Here is a 17765-nt window from a genome sequence, read left to right as displayed (position 1 = left end):
ATTCAACGTTTGAACTTAACATAGACGTGCATTAGTGGAGTGATTTGCATAACTTTTTGGTTGGTCCCAATAAAAGGTCACCTTTTGCATATGTCTCAACATTTTCTTCTAGGTAAAATGCAAGTGTTTTTTTTTTTGGAGAGTCCTAGCCATGTTGTGGTGAGGGGGTAGCTTTACTGTTCCCACTGAAGGCCCCAATTAATCGGACCAGTGTATTCAAGTCACTCCAAAGTAATGTTGATTGCAGGGGGAAAATGGTGAGCCTCCAAGGGTGTAAAACTTCTCCAAGAGAATGCAGACTCCTCCATCGTAGAGTCACAATGGTGGGAGGTACCTGGGAAGAAACTCAACACTCAAGTTAGAGCGGAGTATAAGCAGGTTACAAGGAAGATAGAACAAAGAGTGAATACCTTAAGGTTTTCTAAGACCTGCATTTTACAGGGTTCCAAGGTTCGGGGCGTCATGGTGGGTACCCGGTACAACTCGCGAGGGAAGCTGTAGGATCTTTTGACACATTATTTAATTGAATGGGTGAGGTATGTTTCCGTACTGTAGCAAGGGCTTCAAACGCCACATTTAATCTATGATTAGAAAGCTGCTAACTTTAATTTTGATGAGATGTAGAGGATAGGGGACACATCACACTTATGCCCCAGGACCAGTCAACGGTTATGAGGAGATGGTTGGTTTGTGCATGTAAATTGAGGGGGCACAGTTAGATAGAGTGGAAGGGGAAGAGTTAGGGGACATAAGGGTGGGGATGGGAAGGTCCAGGGTTCGAATTCTGGAAGGGAACTTTGAAGGGAATTTCTAACTTACTAGCAACTAACCACTAACATTTGCCTATAAAAAAAAAAAAAAAGATAGAGTGGGATGCAGCCTGATGTTCTTGAAATCATTATGTTTATTTATAACAAGGGTACACCTAATATGCACCACTTTTTAGTGGTGTAACCTTGCACCACTATGTTAATTGTCCATTTTACCCCTGTTCAAAAAATTAATCCCATCAAAATCCACCCGGCAATACCAATATTTTTTTCTTTTTATAAAATATTTTTTTTAACTGGGGTAAAATGTACAATTGATATAGTAGTGCAAGGTTGCACCATTAAAAAGTGGTGCATATATTATGTGGCACCTTATAACAAAGTATTTGCAGATGCTAGCATCATATACACCAAGTATATAGTCCAAATTAGCTTACGTGACACCATCAAATCGAGGCATATGGCATTGGAAAAACCAGCTTATATTGTCTCATTAACTAAATGTCCAAAAGGGGCACCGTTCTAGAACCGGCTTCAACGGGTCACAAATCCATACTTTAAGGTTCAGCCTTGAAATAAATTTCATTCTCTCCACATATCTGCAAAGGATCCTTCAGAAATTTGAGCACACTCGTCTGGTATTCATGGCTGATGGCAAACAGCAAGGTCAAGGAACCACTCCTCCTTTGGATCAATCAAATGAGCCCTTGCCAAGTGAGTTGAAATTTTGCTCTTTCCAAGTGTAAAAGCCAAATTGATTATTCACTTCTGCTTGTCTAAAGTAGAATACGTGAGTATGATTTATTCACATCTATATCATTTTTTATTTCATTTCGACATTTATTTTTTATCTATCTGATCTCTTCTCTTCCAATAGAAGTGAATCCTGACTCTCACAACATTTTTTTACAGTGGAAGGTCTTTTTTTTTGATACATCGGAAATTAAATTGCACCCGCCAGAAATCGATCCCAGGACCTCCCCTCACCCACCCATATGTCCCTCAGCTCCTACCACTTGAGCTATTCTAGTGGAAGATATTGTATTAGAGCAAAACAAAATGGAAAGATGATACCATACAAAGAGACTATGTATAAATGGATTGTTAAATATGTTTGGTCTAATTACAAAATGATACTATTTTTGCAGGGTCTTACAACCAGCTTCTGGGGACAAATAACCCTCAAAAAACAAGTTGGCCTGAGCTGGTTGGTGTCACTACAGAAGAAGCAGAGAGGAAGATAAAAGAGGAGATGAGTGGGGTTGAAATTCAAGTGGTGCCTCCTGGCTCTTTTGTTACTGCAGATTTCAAAACCCAGCGAGTTCGATTGTATGTTGATGAATCTGGCATGGTCACCAGGACTCCAGGGATTGGCTAATGATCCATCTACCGAATACCATATAATAAATGTTTCAATTTCTTGGATGTTGTATTGTTATGGTTCAGACATGATCTTTATATACTATTATTAGTAAATAAAGTGCAGAAGTTGTAAATTTCCTTCTGTATTATACAAAGCACAAAGAAGTATAACAAGTTAACAGGAGGAATCCATAATCTTAAGAACACGAAGTATTGAAATATCAAGTACAAACCACAAAGTAAACACATAATTAAAATACACTCTAAGCAATTTTGAATTGCTAAATCATAGAGCTAAGTAGGAACCATGTATAACCCTTGTTGAGCTTCAATTTTCATTTAACTGATACAACTCCTTTGATTGTTCAAGCACAATAGTTTCCATGTTTCAGATATGAGATGCACCACAAATTACTTGTTGCGATTATTTAGCAAGTAGATCATTCCTGGAGATTGGTTATGCTTCCTGTGTTTGTGGGTAACACTTCGACTTGGTTGACCTTCAAGCACAATTTTCTTGTAATCTTCAAAGGTGGGATACATGACTAGCACTCAATAGGCCTACAAAATAAAGTAATAAATAACTTCACACTGGAATGAAAAAAAAAGTGATTTTATTGTTGGGAGTTCATGTGATTTGGGTGGGACAAACCAAATTAGAAATCATAATTTAGTATATCTAGTAAGGTTCTCCATTAACTAGAGATATGACATAATAAATCATTGTAGAACAAACTTATAATCAACTATTAATAATCAAATCACTTCATATATTCTTGTCCATGCATTGTCACTTATCAATAGTTGATTTCTTAGTGTGTGTTTGGATGAATTTGGATTGCTTGCACTAGGATAGTCCCTAAATTGTAAGATATATCCTCTGTCTGATTTTGACGATAAATGAATCGATGGATCTTAATCTTGATCAAATAGTCCAAATTTTATGAATGCGTGAATGTAAGAGATCAGTGACTACAAGTCTACAAGATCCCAAATCCCAATTCAAATACTTAATAATAAAGCGCATTGGTTTCAATTCATAAAGAGAGTTCTGATCACATTTTCACTTAGAATTGAGTGCCCAACTGGTATCCAAAATTACACATGTAAAATGGTGAAACAACTATTCATGATTAATGAGAAGCCTAAAGAATGAAAATAAGTGTTGAATTGTTACCTCAGCAGCAGCATCCATCATCAGCTACAAGCTTGAATGCGTCCACCATGAGCAAACCCTGAACTGTTCCTCAAACGGGTATCACATTTGGGATTTGGCATCACTGCTTCAAAAGCTTCAACAAGCAGTGCCACCTTCTTCTTCCTAGCAGGAGCAAGTTTATCCACAACCTGTCTCAGCGCACAATCAAGCATCCATTCCTCTGCATTCTTCCTCTCATCCATCATTTGATGCCTCAGATCAACCTTCTCTGCTCCTGGTTCAGGAACCAAGGGTAAGAAATTGGGATCTCTAGGATTGAACTTTCTCATTTCATCATCATCATCATCAATGTGCTTCTTCCTCCTAATTAAAGCTCTCCCATTATCACTTGTGTTTTGATCTTCAGCATTTATGCAAGTTTTCCTTTTGAACTTGTTAGCTTTGTTTTGATCTTGAACAACTATGATGCTTTCTTCAGGTACATCAAGTTGGTTCTCCTCACTATTGCTGCTGTAGTCATCATTGTTGTTCTCTTTGCTGGTCTCATTGATTTCACAAGTTTCATTCACCTTTTGAGCTTGGCTATGATCGATTTCCGCCTCGCCTTCCACATGTTTGTTGTTGCATTGCCCAGCATTTTCTTCAGCATTTTTTAGGTACTTGAGTATTTCCTCTGTTAAAGGAGATTGGTCATAACCCATGTCACTGGAGGGGGAACAAGTTTCTTGAGCCTCAGTGCTTCCATCTGTGTCCTCAAGGGTAGAATCAGCACCATGATGAGGTTGTGATTCATAATAGGAGCTTTCTTCTGATTTGGCTTGTTTGAGTGTTTCATCAAACAGAATGACCTCATAATAGTTGCTAAGGATATCATCTAACCATGTCACTGACATATCATGAGAACTCTCTGATGAGGACTCATCTTCTGAGTCAAGATCCTCCTCTGTGGATACAGAAGAGTCAGAATCAGCATCCTCTTCATGATCAAATCCACAAAATATTTGCTTGTCCCATTCCATACTGTCGGATTTGGAATCAGAATCACCCATATCAAAACCCCCCATGTGTTCCTCATCACTGCAGTAACTTCCCATGCTTATTTCTTCATGATCTTCATCTGCTTCTTCTAAATTTTTCTCTTGGGGAAAGCCCCCTTTTACATCTACTTCAACTGCAGCATCATCAAAGATTGTTTTCATATCCTCCTCCAGATCAATCTTAAACTCAGGAGGAGAAGGAGTTTCAGTTAAGCTTGGAGTTGTAGTAAATTGCATGATATTCATATCTTGAATTGTGGAATTGACATCTTCTTGATCCTCAATCTCCTTAAGGTAGTCTATTCTCCCCATTTCTTCTTCTCCTCTTGAATTTTCATCCTTTTCTTTAGCATAGATTTCAATAAAGACATCCATGCCAATTTCATCAGCTGCAGGTTTTGCATCAAAGACATTCTGCTCAATATCAGACTCCTCCTTCTTCCCTTTTTCACTTGAAACCTTCAATCTCCGAGGGCTTAGAGCTTCAAGCTTCATGCGCTTCTGGGTCTTCAAAACGTGCCTCCTTGCTGACATGAAGCTTTTCAATGGAGGCAAATCAGCAAGATGATGACCATTAAGAGAGCAATATGTATATGGGCAAACTTTCATGGCTGAAGTTCCCTCTGACTCTGTTCCCCCAGGACTAAGCATGAGGTATGCAGGGAACTTTGAGTCTTTCAAAGTTGAAGAACAGGTAGCTCTATGGGCTGCATCTGCACTCATGTCTGCACACATAGCAGCTCTGGTGGATTTCCTAGGACAAGATCTATAAGCCTTGAAACTAGTAGTCTTTGTCAATGTTCTCACCAATTTCAAACTAGATGATCTTGTCAATGTTTTTGCAGTCTTTTTACTAGAGACACAAGTATCTTTTGAATCACTACACAATTTTCTTTTCAGATTCTTAAAATCAGAACCAGTTTGAGTTTTTCTATGGCTCACCAGGAAAAGCTCCTTTTTTGCATGTGAACTGCTTGTGGGCTTCATGTAGTTAGGTGAACCTGAAGCATCTGTTGTTCTCACCAAAGGCTGCAGCTTCTGTGGTGATGTTGATGCTGATGCTGCAATTTTTGGAACATGAAGAGGTGTCGGTGGCTTTCCTGGTTGGGATAAGCTTCTCCTTGAAGGTGGTGATGTTGATGTTTGAAGAGCCTCAAGATCAGAAAGCTTGATAGAGTTAGGCCTTGATTTCTTCATTTTCTTCTTCATATCAGCTCCTCTAGCTTTGCCTTCTTGGTGTTGATGAGAAGAATATAGCTTCAGGTTTCCCAAGAGCTTATCTGATTTAACATGTTCAGCTTGGATACCAAGCTTGCTTGTTACCTTTCTTTGAACCATTTCTCAAGGAAAAAACCATAAGCTCTTCAATAAGGAATCAGAAATTTGGGTTTTCCTTCCTTATCTTTGTGGAGTTCAAGCACAGGAAGAAAAGTAAAACTTGTTGTGGTTTTTGTTTTTGTATGAGGAAATTCACAAAGGAAAGGTAAGGTGGAAGGCTTGCAACCCAAACCACCAGAGAGATTCCTCTCCCCTTGGTTTGCTTTGCTTTGGTTTTGACGTGGGTTTTTCTTTTTGTTTATATTTAACTGGGGTTTGGCAGATGATGTATTTTGAATTTGGTTTGATAAGTGTTTGATGCTGACTTGCACTACCAGGTGGTTTGGGACCCTTTATTCTTTGAATTATTAGTATTTTGAAATATGAGAATTCTTAATTGCCTTGTTACTTGCTAGTGACTTAATTTAAAAATTCAAAGCATAAAATAATTGCTGATTTAATCCCTCTAACTCATCTCTTTTAAATGACAAAAATGCCCCTCTCTTGGTTTTGGATGATGGCTTTTGTATGTGAATAGATGAGGACAAGGAATTATGGGTAGTCATCCCTCCTTGATCAAGATCTTTTGTCCTCAAATAGTATCTCAGTTACATGTTCTACAGATGTAATCTTGTCATATCAATTAAGAAAGATATGAGTGAGATAGTTACAGACTTACATGAGCATTTTTAATTGAGATATCAACATTTTATTGGTAGGATAAAAAATTAAAACATCATTTATGATAGAAAAGTCCAATCCCTCTTGCACTTGCTTTGGTATACTTTTGGTTAATGTGAACTTGGCTCTATTAAGGTAACCCATATGATTCAAGAAATAACCAGAATGGTTTCTGCTTGGTAATCAATTGCTTTACAATTATGATCATAAACTGAACTAGAGTAACTCAAACATTGAAATGATAGCTGATTTACAAAATAGAATGGATGGAAAGCTCTAAATAAAGGACATTCCATTTGGTAGCTGTTACTTGTTCTTTTCAGAGAGTAGCAGTTGGAAGTTAGTAGGTAAGTTGGCTCAATAAAATGAACTCTCGGAGGGGAGGACTTTAATGCTCATGAATTCCAGTTCTCGGTATTAATTAAGGTATCCCACAACTAATAGTTGTGAGACTGATTATTGTGTCATTATTATCGCACTAAACGGTAGGAAGTTGACTGATGAGTTTTTTCATTCATAAAAATTTAGAATCCAACCCACAACCACTTACTTAAGGCAAATGAGAATTCTTTGCATCTTGAGTATGTCGGTGCATCTCAACATGTACTTTCCTTACAATGAACATTTTGTCTAACAACATTTCCTTCTCAGCAATAACTCTCTTATTTTAGAGTATCATTTTCAACAACATAAGAAAGGACCACAGATTACATAAGGCACAATGAAAATAAAATAAACACCTTAATTTTGAAGCCATCGTCATTTAATTTCAAGTTTTTCGGGTTCATGATTATAAGGATCGGAGTTTTTTTTTTCATAAACCAAAATTTAAAACTATCATAAGGAGTGCTAGAACCTAAATACAAGAGAAAGTGAAAGTGAATAGCAAATTATAGGATTAAACTCTGAATTATAAAAAAGATGTAGCGAAACACTCTTATTATTCAGCCACTAACAAATCTAATTTTAATTTAATTGCGTGATTATTTTAACACTTTTATAAAAAAATTTAAGGATTATTTGGTCTTAATAAAAATATTAGTCATTAAGTAACTTAAACTTATAGGTTTTTAATTTAGGTAAGTAATTTTTTTTGGAAAGAAAGTAATATTTTCTGTTATAGGTAAGTAATTTATATTATATATTAAATAACTAATAATAAATAACATTATAAAATGCGTAAATTCTTAACACAAATATTAAGTTATTAATATTTTATAATTTATCAATTAATACATTTTTTTATAAAATATCAATTAATACTTTTTTTTTGAAAGTATCAATTAATACAATAACAGTTGTTGGATGAAATTATATATGTTAAATTAAATCATAATTGACTTTCTAAATAATGTTTCATCACATGAATTTTACTAATATTTATATCAAGTATTGTATTCATATTTTAATCATAATTAAGTATCTAATTATTTAATATTTAAATATTAAGTAAATTATCTCAATAATGATTCATTACTTTTTTACTATACTTAATGAATAATTGTTCATTCCCACCTTAAAGATGAGGTGGAAGATGAAAGAGATAAGAAGAAAAGAAAAAGTAAGAGAGACAAAGGATAAGATGTGATAGATAATAAGATAAAAGGGGTAGAAATAAAAATAGGTGGAAATGAAATAAAAAATGAATGTCAATATATCATTATTTAAATATTATACTTAATACTCAATATTTAATGATTCATAATATTTTTGATAAATTTCTAATATTTAATTTAATTTATTGTTAATAATTTATTTAAATTATTTTTAATATTAAATAATATCATAAATTAGTTACATTATATTAATAATTATTAATTGTATTTTACTAATATATATATATATTATTAAATATTGAATTTAAATTTAAATCATAATTAATTATCTAATTATTCAATATTTCAATATTAAATAAAGTAATAAACTATCTCAGTAATGATTCATTATTTTTTTACTATACTTAATAATTTAACTCAAACAATAATAAATTCTCACATTATTATTTGTTCAACTAAATTTTATTAACATTTTTGGAAATATTATACTCAATACTCAATATTTAATGATTTATAATTTTTTATTAATATGGAATTTGATTTATTTTTAATAATTTATATTAAACTATTTTTAATATTAAATAATATCATAAATCATTTACATTGTATTAATATTATTAAATGTATTTTACTAATATATATATAATATATATTTATGTTTAAATCATAAATAATTATTTAACTATGTAATATTTAAATATTAAATAAATTAACTCATTAATGATTCATTATTAATTTACTATACTTAATAATTTAAGTCAAACAATAATATATTCTCACATTATTATTTGGTCAACACAATTTTATTAATATTTGTTTAAAATATTATACTCAATACTCAATATTTAATGATTGATAATATTTTTTTATTAATTTCTAATATTTATTTTATTTTATTTTAATATTTTATATTAAATATTATCATAAATTATTTACATTATATTTATATTTTTAAGTGTATTTACCATATTAAAATTTAAGTAACAAGTAGAAAATAACATTGTTAAATGATTTCGTTTGGGTTTGTCCCATATTAATAAAGTTTCTTTGGCTGTCAAAAAAAACATTGTTAAATGATTTTTAATGTTAGTACAAATTTATTTCATAAGAAATATATACTTTCTTTAATGCGTTCTCAGGTCAATTGTACAATATATTATATTAGGAATATTTTAAAATGAATTTCTAAATTTTAAATAAAGCGTAACTAATTCTCTCATTATTTTTTCATCAAGTAAATTTTAATAATATTCAAATAAAAAATTATATTTATTCCTCATGTAACCAAAAATAAATTTATTTTTTTGAAATTATAAAATTTTATATTTGATCCTTAATATTCGAAAATTTGTACAGTAAAACTTTTGCTTTCCAAAAAAAATTAATTTAATTATTATTTTTAATATTTTTCATGAAGTTATTTTAATGATTAATAGTTTACTGGTAAAACTTATTAATAAGTAACATTGTTGAATTGTAAGTTTTATTTATATTTAATGATTTCAGAATTAATTTATATAATATTTTAAGTTTTGATAAAGTTTTTTTTTTTTGAACGTAAGTTTTGATAAAGTTATTATTGGTTAATAGCATTGTGATCTTTTCCGATGTACCAAAAAAAACAACGTTGTGATTTATACTTTGGGTTTTAACATTTTAATAAATATTTTTTTTGTGTATATATACATATTTTAAATAAAATCATTTATCCGACTCTCGCACATAATAGTTCTATTCAGCTCAACATCATTATGTAACCGGAATATAAGTGGTTAAAAATAAAAATAAACACATGAGTCTCGTGTGGATAGATTTGCTAAAAGTAACGTGCTTGATTGAATAAAGAACTTAGGAAACATATAGTAAGCAATCAAACTTGTTTCAAAATGGGATGCGAGTAAGACCTTCGTAGTGTCATAAAATGAACACAAGGGCACTAAAATAATCTTAACATGCTAAATATTCTAATATTTAGTGGAAGATAAATCTGTGTTAAAAAAAAAACATAGTAATTGGAGAGGAGGCCATAGACCAATGCCTAAGGAAAGGGAATAGATTTTTTATTTTCTTGATGGAAGCATGAGATAAAGCTATGTGGAAAAGACAAAACCTTGTGGTCGGCAAACCGGGGCTGCTTATGGACCCTACTTATTGGCATTTTGATTCAGCAAATGCAGACGCTCCTGTTCTTTAATTATCTCAACCAAAGATTCAAAGCAATAAAGCTATAATGAAATGGAAAGTGATAAATAACTGATAAAGTAATCAAACACAAGCAAAGTGCCCCATTCAGATATGGTCATCTTTTTATCATTGTGGCTTGGCATACGCCACCGCCCCACGCTTGCTTAAAAGTGGTGAAAAGCGGTCCTAAACTAATTTAGAATATAGTATATAAATTAAGAGGAAACTATCTAGTTCAAGGTCATGCAACCCATTTGAATATAGTCTAAAAAAACACTAGATACTAGATAGTTCGTAAGAACTAAGGGACATATATGTTACGTGCGGGAGATCCAGTGATCAATTATAGAGAGTGCAATTTATCTTTTCAATGTACTAAAAAAAAAGAGGTAACCTACAATAGGAGGTCAAAAGGGAGTTGTGGGAATAGTATGGTCTATAAAACATGTTTGTTTAGAGTCAGTTTGGTATGTTGTATAGTATAAGGTCTGATCAAATTTAATACAATACAGCGTTTAGTGATACATTGTATAACTTATTATTTCGTTTAAATTAATATAAACTTATGAAATGAATATGGTATTAGTGGGGATGGCGGTGGCGGCCAAGGTGGTTGCGATAATGGCGGTGGTGGTGGTGGAGGGTGGAGGTTGTGGTGGTGGTGGAGGGTGGAGGTTGTGGTGGTGGCTGTAGAGGTGGCAGCGGTGATGTTGAGTGGTGGTTAGGGTGGTTGCGGCGGCATTGTTGGAAGTGATGGTAGTGGCGGCAGTGAAGGGAGGTGGTGGTGGAGATGGTGGAAGGTTGTCGTGGCGATAGTGGTTTAGGTGGTGGTGTTGGAAGTGATGATGATGGTGATGGCGGTGGGAGTGGTGGTGAGGGCGGCGGAGGGAGGTGGTTGTGGCGGTAGTGGTGGTGCTGGATCATGGCGGTATGTAGTGGTAGCAGCGATGAGAATGGTGGTTGAGGTGGTGGAGGCGATGGTGGTGGAAGGTGATGTTGATGATGGTGGTGGCAATGGCGATAGCGATGACGACAACAACGGTGGTGGCAGTGGTGGTGGCGGCGGCGGTTGCGGTGGTGGCGGCGGCGGGGGTGGTGGTGGAGAGTAGTGGTAGCAATGGTAGAGGGTGTTATGGTGGCGATGGTGGAGGGTTGTGGTTGTGGCTTATACATCACACTCTTATTATGCCTTATCAATCATCTATAAGGTGGATTAAATAATTCATCATTTTAATGTATAAGAGATGATTGATGTATAAGCTTATATAATACAATGTTAGCACCAAACAATAGACAAATCTATAATATATTGTATAAGCTTATACTATCATGTCTGATACGGTGTGCCAAATGAACCCTTAATTATACTAAGAATAGTACTAACTTAAAGTTATTCTTGTAAACGACAATGGAAATAACCAAAGTTTGTAGAACTCGTTCTAGTTGGTTGTCGTATCCTTCTAAGAAAGTGGTGAAGTTAGGGACCATAAACTCTCTCAGAAACAACATAATCCTATCAACTCATTCAAGGTATGGCTTCTAACTGAGCGGCCTATTGATTGGCTATAACCGGACACCAAAATGTGGTCTGATACCATCGACAATCATATATGTGTCAATTAGGTTAAGCCCTCTGTGATCCCTCCCCCCCCCTCCAACATTTGGCTGGTTCACCTGGTGTCCAAATATCTGGGTATTAGACGGCTGATTAGCCATGACAATTGACTAGGCTGACCTAGCTTGAGGGGAAGATGTCTTCTACTAACCTGCTGGTGGGATTTTTTGTTCATTAAACGGGTGCTCGAGCATACCTCCATAAACTTGTTTGTTCCCTGGCAACCATGGTTGGGCAGAGTCCTTGTTGACCCATGGTGGTGTGTTAACTCAGATGATCTCTACTCCAATAGACATCGGTTGCGCCAGCAAGCTTCCTCCATTGAGCAAGGTGTTTAAAAAAAACTTGCTAAATAAGTAAATAGTAATTTTAACAATTTATGAATTTTAAAAAATAATTAAAAACTTATAAATATAAATTAATATAGGATGATTAAAAGCAGAATAAGGCAGCGTTTTATGACAAAACATAACAGGACAAGACATAACATAACGAAACGGGATAGAACATGATGAAATAGGATAATAATGTTTTGTGTGTTGTGTTTGGTAACTCCAAGTCATTAAAACATAACCATAATTTTAATTACATATATAAATCTGATAAGCTAATTAAGATTGTGTTTGTTTTAGATTAAAAAATTAGAAATTTTAAGCTATCTAAAATATTTAGCCTTTCCAAATAATCTGCTTTGAGCTTTTTGAAACAAACATACAAAATGAAAAAAAAATGTTTTTTTTCTTTCTAAAAGAAGCTGAAACAAACATACTCTAAAGTAACTTTTTCAAATAATATCCTTTCAACTTTTTTAAAGAATGATGTTTTGAAAATTCGTAATAAACATAAAAATGAAAAAGTGATCTAAAAAACAAAAAAGTTGAAACAAACGCACTCTAAAGTAGCTTTTTTCAAATAATCTACTTTCAGTTTTTTTTAAATAATGATTTTTTAAAAAGCTGAAACAAGCATAAAAATTAAAAAAAAAAGATTTTTCTAAAAACAAATACTGAAACAAACGCACTCTAAAGTAGCTTTTTCAAATAATTTTCTTTCATTTTTTTAAATAATAATTTTTTGAAAAGTTGAAACACACATAAAAATGACATTTTAATCGAAAAAATGTTTTTTTTTCTAAAAATAAGCTGAAACAAACGCATTCTAATGTAGTTTTTCCAAATAATCCGCTCTCAACTTTTTTGTTAAATAATGATATTTTGAAAAGTAGAAACAAACATAAAAATACATTTTTAATTGATAAATGAGATTTTTCTAAAAAAAACTGAAACAGACACACTCTAAAGTAACTTTTCGAAATAATTTGCTTCAGCTTTTTTTTAAATAATAATGATTTTTTGAAAAGCTGAAATAAACTTAAAAATAATTTTTAAATGGAAAAAGTAATTCAAAATAAAAAAATAAGCTGAAACAAACACACTCAAATTGGCTCTTTTGTCATTCCTTAAAAAGGTGATTTTACTTTTGAAAAAATAAATGATTTTATTTTAAGTGATTTTCGGAAAAGCAGGAATTTATTTAAGTTTGTCAACAAATATAATAAGTCATTTTTCACTTTAAGAAGTGATTTTAAACAGTTTGGATATAAAATATTTCAAATATAAATTAGGAACATTTTTTACCATATAAAATTTTTAAGAGGGTGTTCTGTTCCACCATTTTCCACGGAACCAAAGTGTCCCGTTCAAGGAGCTTTTTGTCTTGTTCCGTTCCATCTTAAAAACACGACAAACATATAATGGAACTCATATGCTATATTCTGTCATCTTCTCACCTGTCTACCAAACGCTACCTAAGTACTTAAATTTAAACTTAACTACTATAAACATAAACAATGTAACAGATAATTAATAATTAATAAAAGTGATATATATATATAAAGTAAAAATTTATATCTAAATTAAACACATAAAACTTAAATAATCAATACTAATGACAATAGATTATCAGAACATAAATAAACATATTTTCTACTTCAAGGTATGATAATTTTTTTTTAATCACCAAAAGATATTATTGGACGATAAAGACTACATCTCATAAAATAGAGGAGCACCAAGGCCAAACCTAACCCACCCCCTTGGAAGACCAAACTTTGAGAAAGTAGCCATTAAAACATTTTTAGGAAAAGCCCACTTGGGATAAAAACCTAGATAAGAAAAAAGAGTACAACAACCCCTAAGTGAGCCATTAAAACATTACCTCCCATAGTCAAATTAAAAATGAAAAATCTAATCCAAACTACTAGAGATTGGATCAAATCAGATAAAGATGTGAACTTATAGAAAAATACATTGGATGTTAAAATAACGTAACCAATGAGATTGGATTAGATGGTTTTACCTTCATAAACGATCTGATCCAATTCGTGAACACCCCTACTTAGTTTTATCATCTATCATGAGAAAAATATTAATTTTACAATATTATATTTTAATTTAAACTTTATTTTATTCATTTAACATAATTTCTTTGTATTCTCAGAAATAAAAGTTTTTCTGAGAAAAGAAAATAATGATCCAATGTCGATCGAAATATAAAGGACACAAATATTAATATAAAATGAGAATTTAAAGTCTAATTAATTTTTTTATATTTATTGAAAGATATTAAAAAATTAAATGTGCTAACTTCAAGCATCAACCACAACTCCGTTCACATTGTCCTCGTCCCAAGCGTCACTGTCGTTGTCATGTAAGAGCAGCGGATACCCAGTGGTGAGTATAGGGTAGTCGAGTTCTGCACCTGGAGCGATCTCTATCCGCATCTCTATGAAATCTGGCCTCAACAGACGAAAAAGCAACATCACTTGATAATTGATGAGATAATAGTGGCATAGGATGAAAGCCAAATCAGAGGCAAAGTACCCCCCCTGATTGTCACGTAAAACTCGAACTTCGAACGAATTCCACATCGGATCTAGCAATTCCACGGTGCGTGCTATAGCATGCCTCCAGGTATTGAAGAAATTTTGGGGTATCCTCAAATGATCCATATCCTATCATGAAAGATTAAAACAAATTAAGTGAAATATTCAAATAGTAAAAACAATTGACTAAATGGGCGATAAAAATGGTAGTTAAGGGTTAAGCAACCTGTGGTCGCCTCCATAAAATTTGGAAGCGCCTGAAGTTTTGTCTCCAGTTCGCAGCAGCCATGGTTGTCGCCAACAGTTCTAAAATGCAATTATATTGAGTGTGTGTATCTTCGGATGAAGTGAGTGATTTATATATAAGTAAACGGGCGTTACTTTTATGACGTGTTTTTACCAATCAAAATTTTTTGTGTGTATAAATATATGGAATTAAAAGTGAATAGGACTTTTTCCAATATAAGAATTTTCTAAATTATATATGATTTTTCTTTCAACGGTCTAAGTCAAAAGAGATACTATTGGGCTTTAAGCAAAAATTATAAAGAAAATACTAAATTTATAATTTCTTAGTTCTTGGTAGTTGCACCCAACACTGCCTCATAATTCCACACATAATTTGTAAACACTAAGACTACCAACCTAAAAACGGGGTAAATTAGGTACGTACACAAAAATCTACTATCCTACATTAGTTGTACCTTTGAGATATTTTATTATTCTTTTCACCCCAACTAAATGAGATCCCTTAAGACATAATCAATAAGTGTTGGAGCCTCTTGGGAATTTTAGTATTCAAATGATTCTTTGAGCTAGAGCGTGCTCTATGTTGTTTCGAGGCTTTCTACCTCGCCTATGCTTGAAATCCCTTAAGGGCCTTCATTGGTCCCTTGGGGTTAGCCTTTACCTTTACCGTATAGGGTATCCCTTAATTTAAAATTCCAGTATTAAAAGTGAGCAATGACAGAATTCATGAGTCTTAAAATAACTCAAGTAATGCTAAGAGTGAATAACATGTTATGTAAACGAATGATAGAATATGTATTTATAAGGTCGGTATATGTGTTCAATACCTCTACAGGTGTAAGGGAAGTCCTTTAGTGGGGCTTTCAGGCACATGGTGAGCTTGGTTTCGTCATGCTATAAGTATTTCATCTCGATCCTTTGTGAGGCTGCTCGAACTCTTTGCTAGTTGGACCGGGGTGGTTCATTCCTAAACCAGTTCGTGTAGGCCGCCTTTATGGTATTTTCTTAAGAGAAAACCCTCGTGGGTTAGCTGTAATGTTGTCAAGCCTTATAGATTAAGAGTCGATTGGAACATGATCCCCCAGCTTGGCTGGTCATTATTGGCATATCAAGCTTCTTAGCCTTGCTGAGACCCCTCTGCAATGTTTGAGATATCTTTGGCTCGTGCTTGCTAATAGTATGAATAGTAGTTTGTGTTCTTTAGCTTTCATTTGGGGAGTGTAATTCATAAGTTCTGGTCAGAAAGTGCTCAATGTTGCCCATTTCTGTTTGGTTGGGTCTCTTAGTGAAACATTTCAAGTCAAATGATTTTTTCCTTAGTTTGAGGCCATAACTTGTGATGGCTTGCTATTGTAGTCGTTCATTTGCTAAACTGCTCAGCTCCCAAGATTATTGTCATCATCATCATCATCAGACGGAAAATTTTATTAAATCAAAATTAGGGTGGCTCTTTCTTATTCACTTTTCTTTTTCCCAGAGAAACTTCTTAAGTTTTTTCTACTCTAAGCAACTTGTGTTTCGATTCTCCCTTTTCCTCATTTACTCAGTTATTCACCTTCATCGACATCTTGCCCTTCTTTCTAAAAAAGTTTTTTTTGAAAGGTAAAAGATATATAAATAAGGATAAAGTTGAGAAATAACCCTCTCAACATGGGTACAAAACAAAAGCCTGCATAAACTCAGCCACTACAGCAAAAACCACTAACAACCTCTAAGAATATCCACAAGCAAACCCCCGATTGATTAAAGCAATTAAAGCACTGATATTGGTCCCTAATAAAGTCGAAAACAACTTATCAGTCGCACGACACCTGCAATATCGATCGCACCACAAGACCCATCGCACGCCATAGAGCTGAGACCCAAAAGAAAATACTCAAATACAAAAAAAAAAAAAAAAACTACAACGCAAAAGTAAAAGAACAAGCGAACAAGTGCATACAACAACTCCAACACTGCTTCTCAACCTTCACAAGCTCAAGCATAGTCATCAACCAAACTTGCAGAAAACACAAAGCACCACAGCGCACCAGAAGCAACCACCCAAAGCAACAAATGAAACAGCAACAACAACACCAGCCTAAAACCACGAAACATCCACCATGGTGGCACGCCAAAGACTCCCAACTACAAATCTGAAAGCCCGATATTGCTTTCCATTGAAAAACCTTAAGCTTCTTCAAACAAAAATCAACGCATATGGAAACCATGGTCTCCAACCGTGCGGCGTGGAGTTTCTGCGGTTGCAGATACATGTAAAGGAGGAGATCATAGATCCTTGCTGCGAGCCCGCGAGCCCAACCCCCTCCTCATCCATCAAGGACGCAACCTTACCTGTCAACCGCCGCTACCCCCTCCGACAACAACGTCCTTGGGAGACAACCCAAAGAAACGAAACCCAAAACCATGAAAAACGATCCCATATCTGAACAATATGTGCAAAATCGTGAGCACGCGAACAAACCCCATCAAGGACGAAGACAACGAGTGGGGAAGGTCGACAGCGAGCGCCAAGGAAAGAGAGAAGAGGTCGATGTTGGCAACAAGAGGGAAAAGGAAAAAGGCAACATGGAGGTCTGGTTGCACCGCTCTAGATGAAAAGCACACAAGGAAACAGGATAAAACCAGAGGGACGAGAGGGGGGTGGCCGCCGCGCAAGGCGGCGGCGACCACCCCAACAAACCCTAGATCACAAGAGAAGGAGAGAAAGTTAGAGAGAGAATCGCTAATATCATATTTCTTAATGTTCTCCCATTTATCAAATATACCTCTTTCACTTTCCTTTTTCTTATACTTTAGTTCGAAAATATGGGACATTCTTCATTAACAAGAAATTTTTTTGTTGAGAACATAATATTTTTTAATTAACAATTTTAAAAATTAGTTTGTATATTATTTCATTAGTTTTATAGATGATTCTATATATGTTTTAAAATTAAATTATTTTTATT

At 33.8% G+C, this 17765-nt stretch overlaps 2 protein-coding genes across 2 annotated transcripts; one reads left to right on the top strand and one right to left on the bottom strand.

The window, feature by feature from the left end:
- Window positions 1–1272: 1272 nt before the first annotated feature.
- Window positions 1273–2266, top strand: LOC130749787 (subtilisin inhibitor CLSI-I-like). Its single transcript, XM_057603158.1, has 2 exons — window positions 1273–1484; window positions 1919–2266. Exons 1-2 carry the CDS (start codon window positions 1415–1417, stop codon window positions 2146–2148), a joined length of 300 nt encoding a protein of 99 aa, XP_057459141.1. The 5' UTR covers window positions 1273–1414; the 3' UTR covers window positions 2149–2266.
- On the bottom strand, window positions 2260–5897 carry LOC130749786 (calmodulin binding protein PICBP-like). Its single transcript, XM_057603157.1, has 2 exons — window positions 3310–5897; window positions 2260–2693 (listed from the first exon to the last, which is right to left on the bottom strand). Exon 1 carries the CDS (start codon window positions 5664–5666, stop codon window positions 3330–3332), a length of 2337 nt encoding a protein of 778 aa, XP_057459140.1. The 5' UTR covers window positions 5667–5897; the 3' UTR covers window positions 2260–2693; window positions 3310–3329.
- Window positions 5898–17765: the final 11868 nt, after the last annotated feature.

This window comes from Lotus japonicus, chromosome 3 (assembly GCF_012489685.1).
Source record: "Lotus japonicus ecotype B-129 chromosome 3, LjGifu_v1.2".
Taxonomy (NCBI): Eukaryota; Viridiplantae; Streptophyta; class Magnoliopsida; order Fabales; family Fabaceae; genus Lotus; species Lotus japonicus.
The sequence above is the reverse complement of the archived record's forward strand: the minus strand, read 5'-3'. Positions and strand labels throughout refer to the sequence as shown.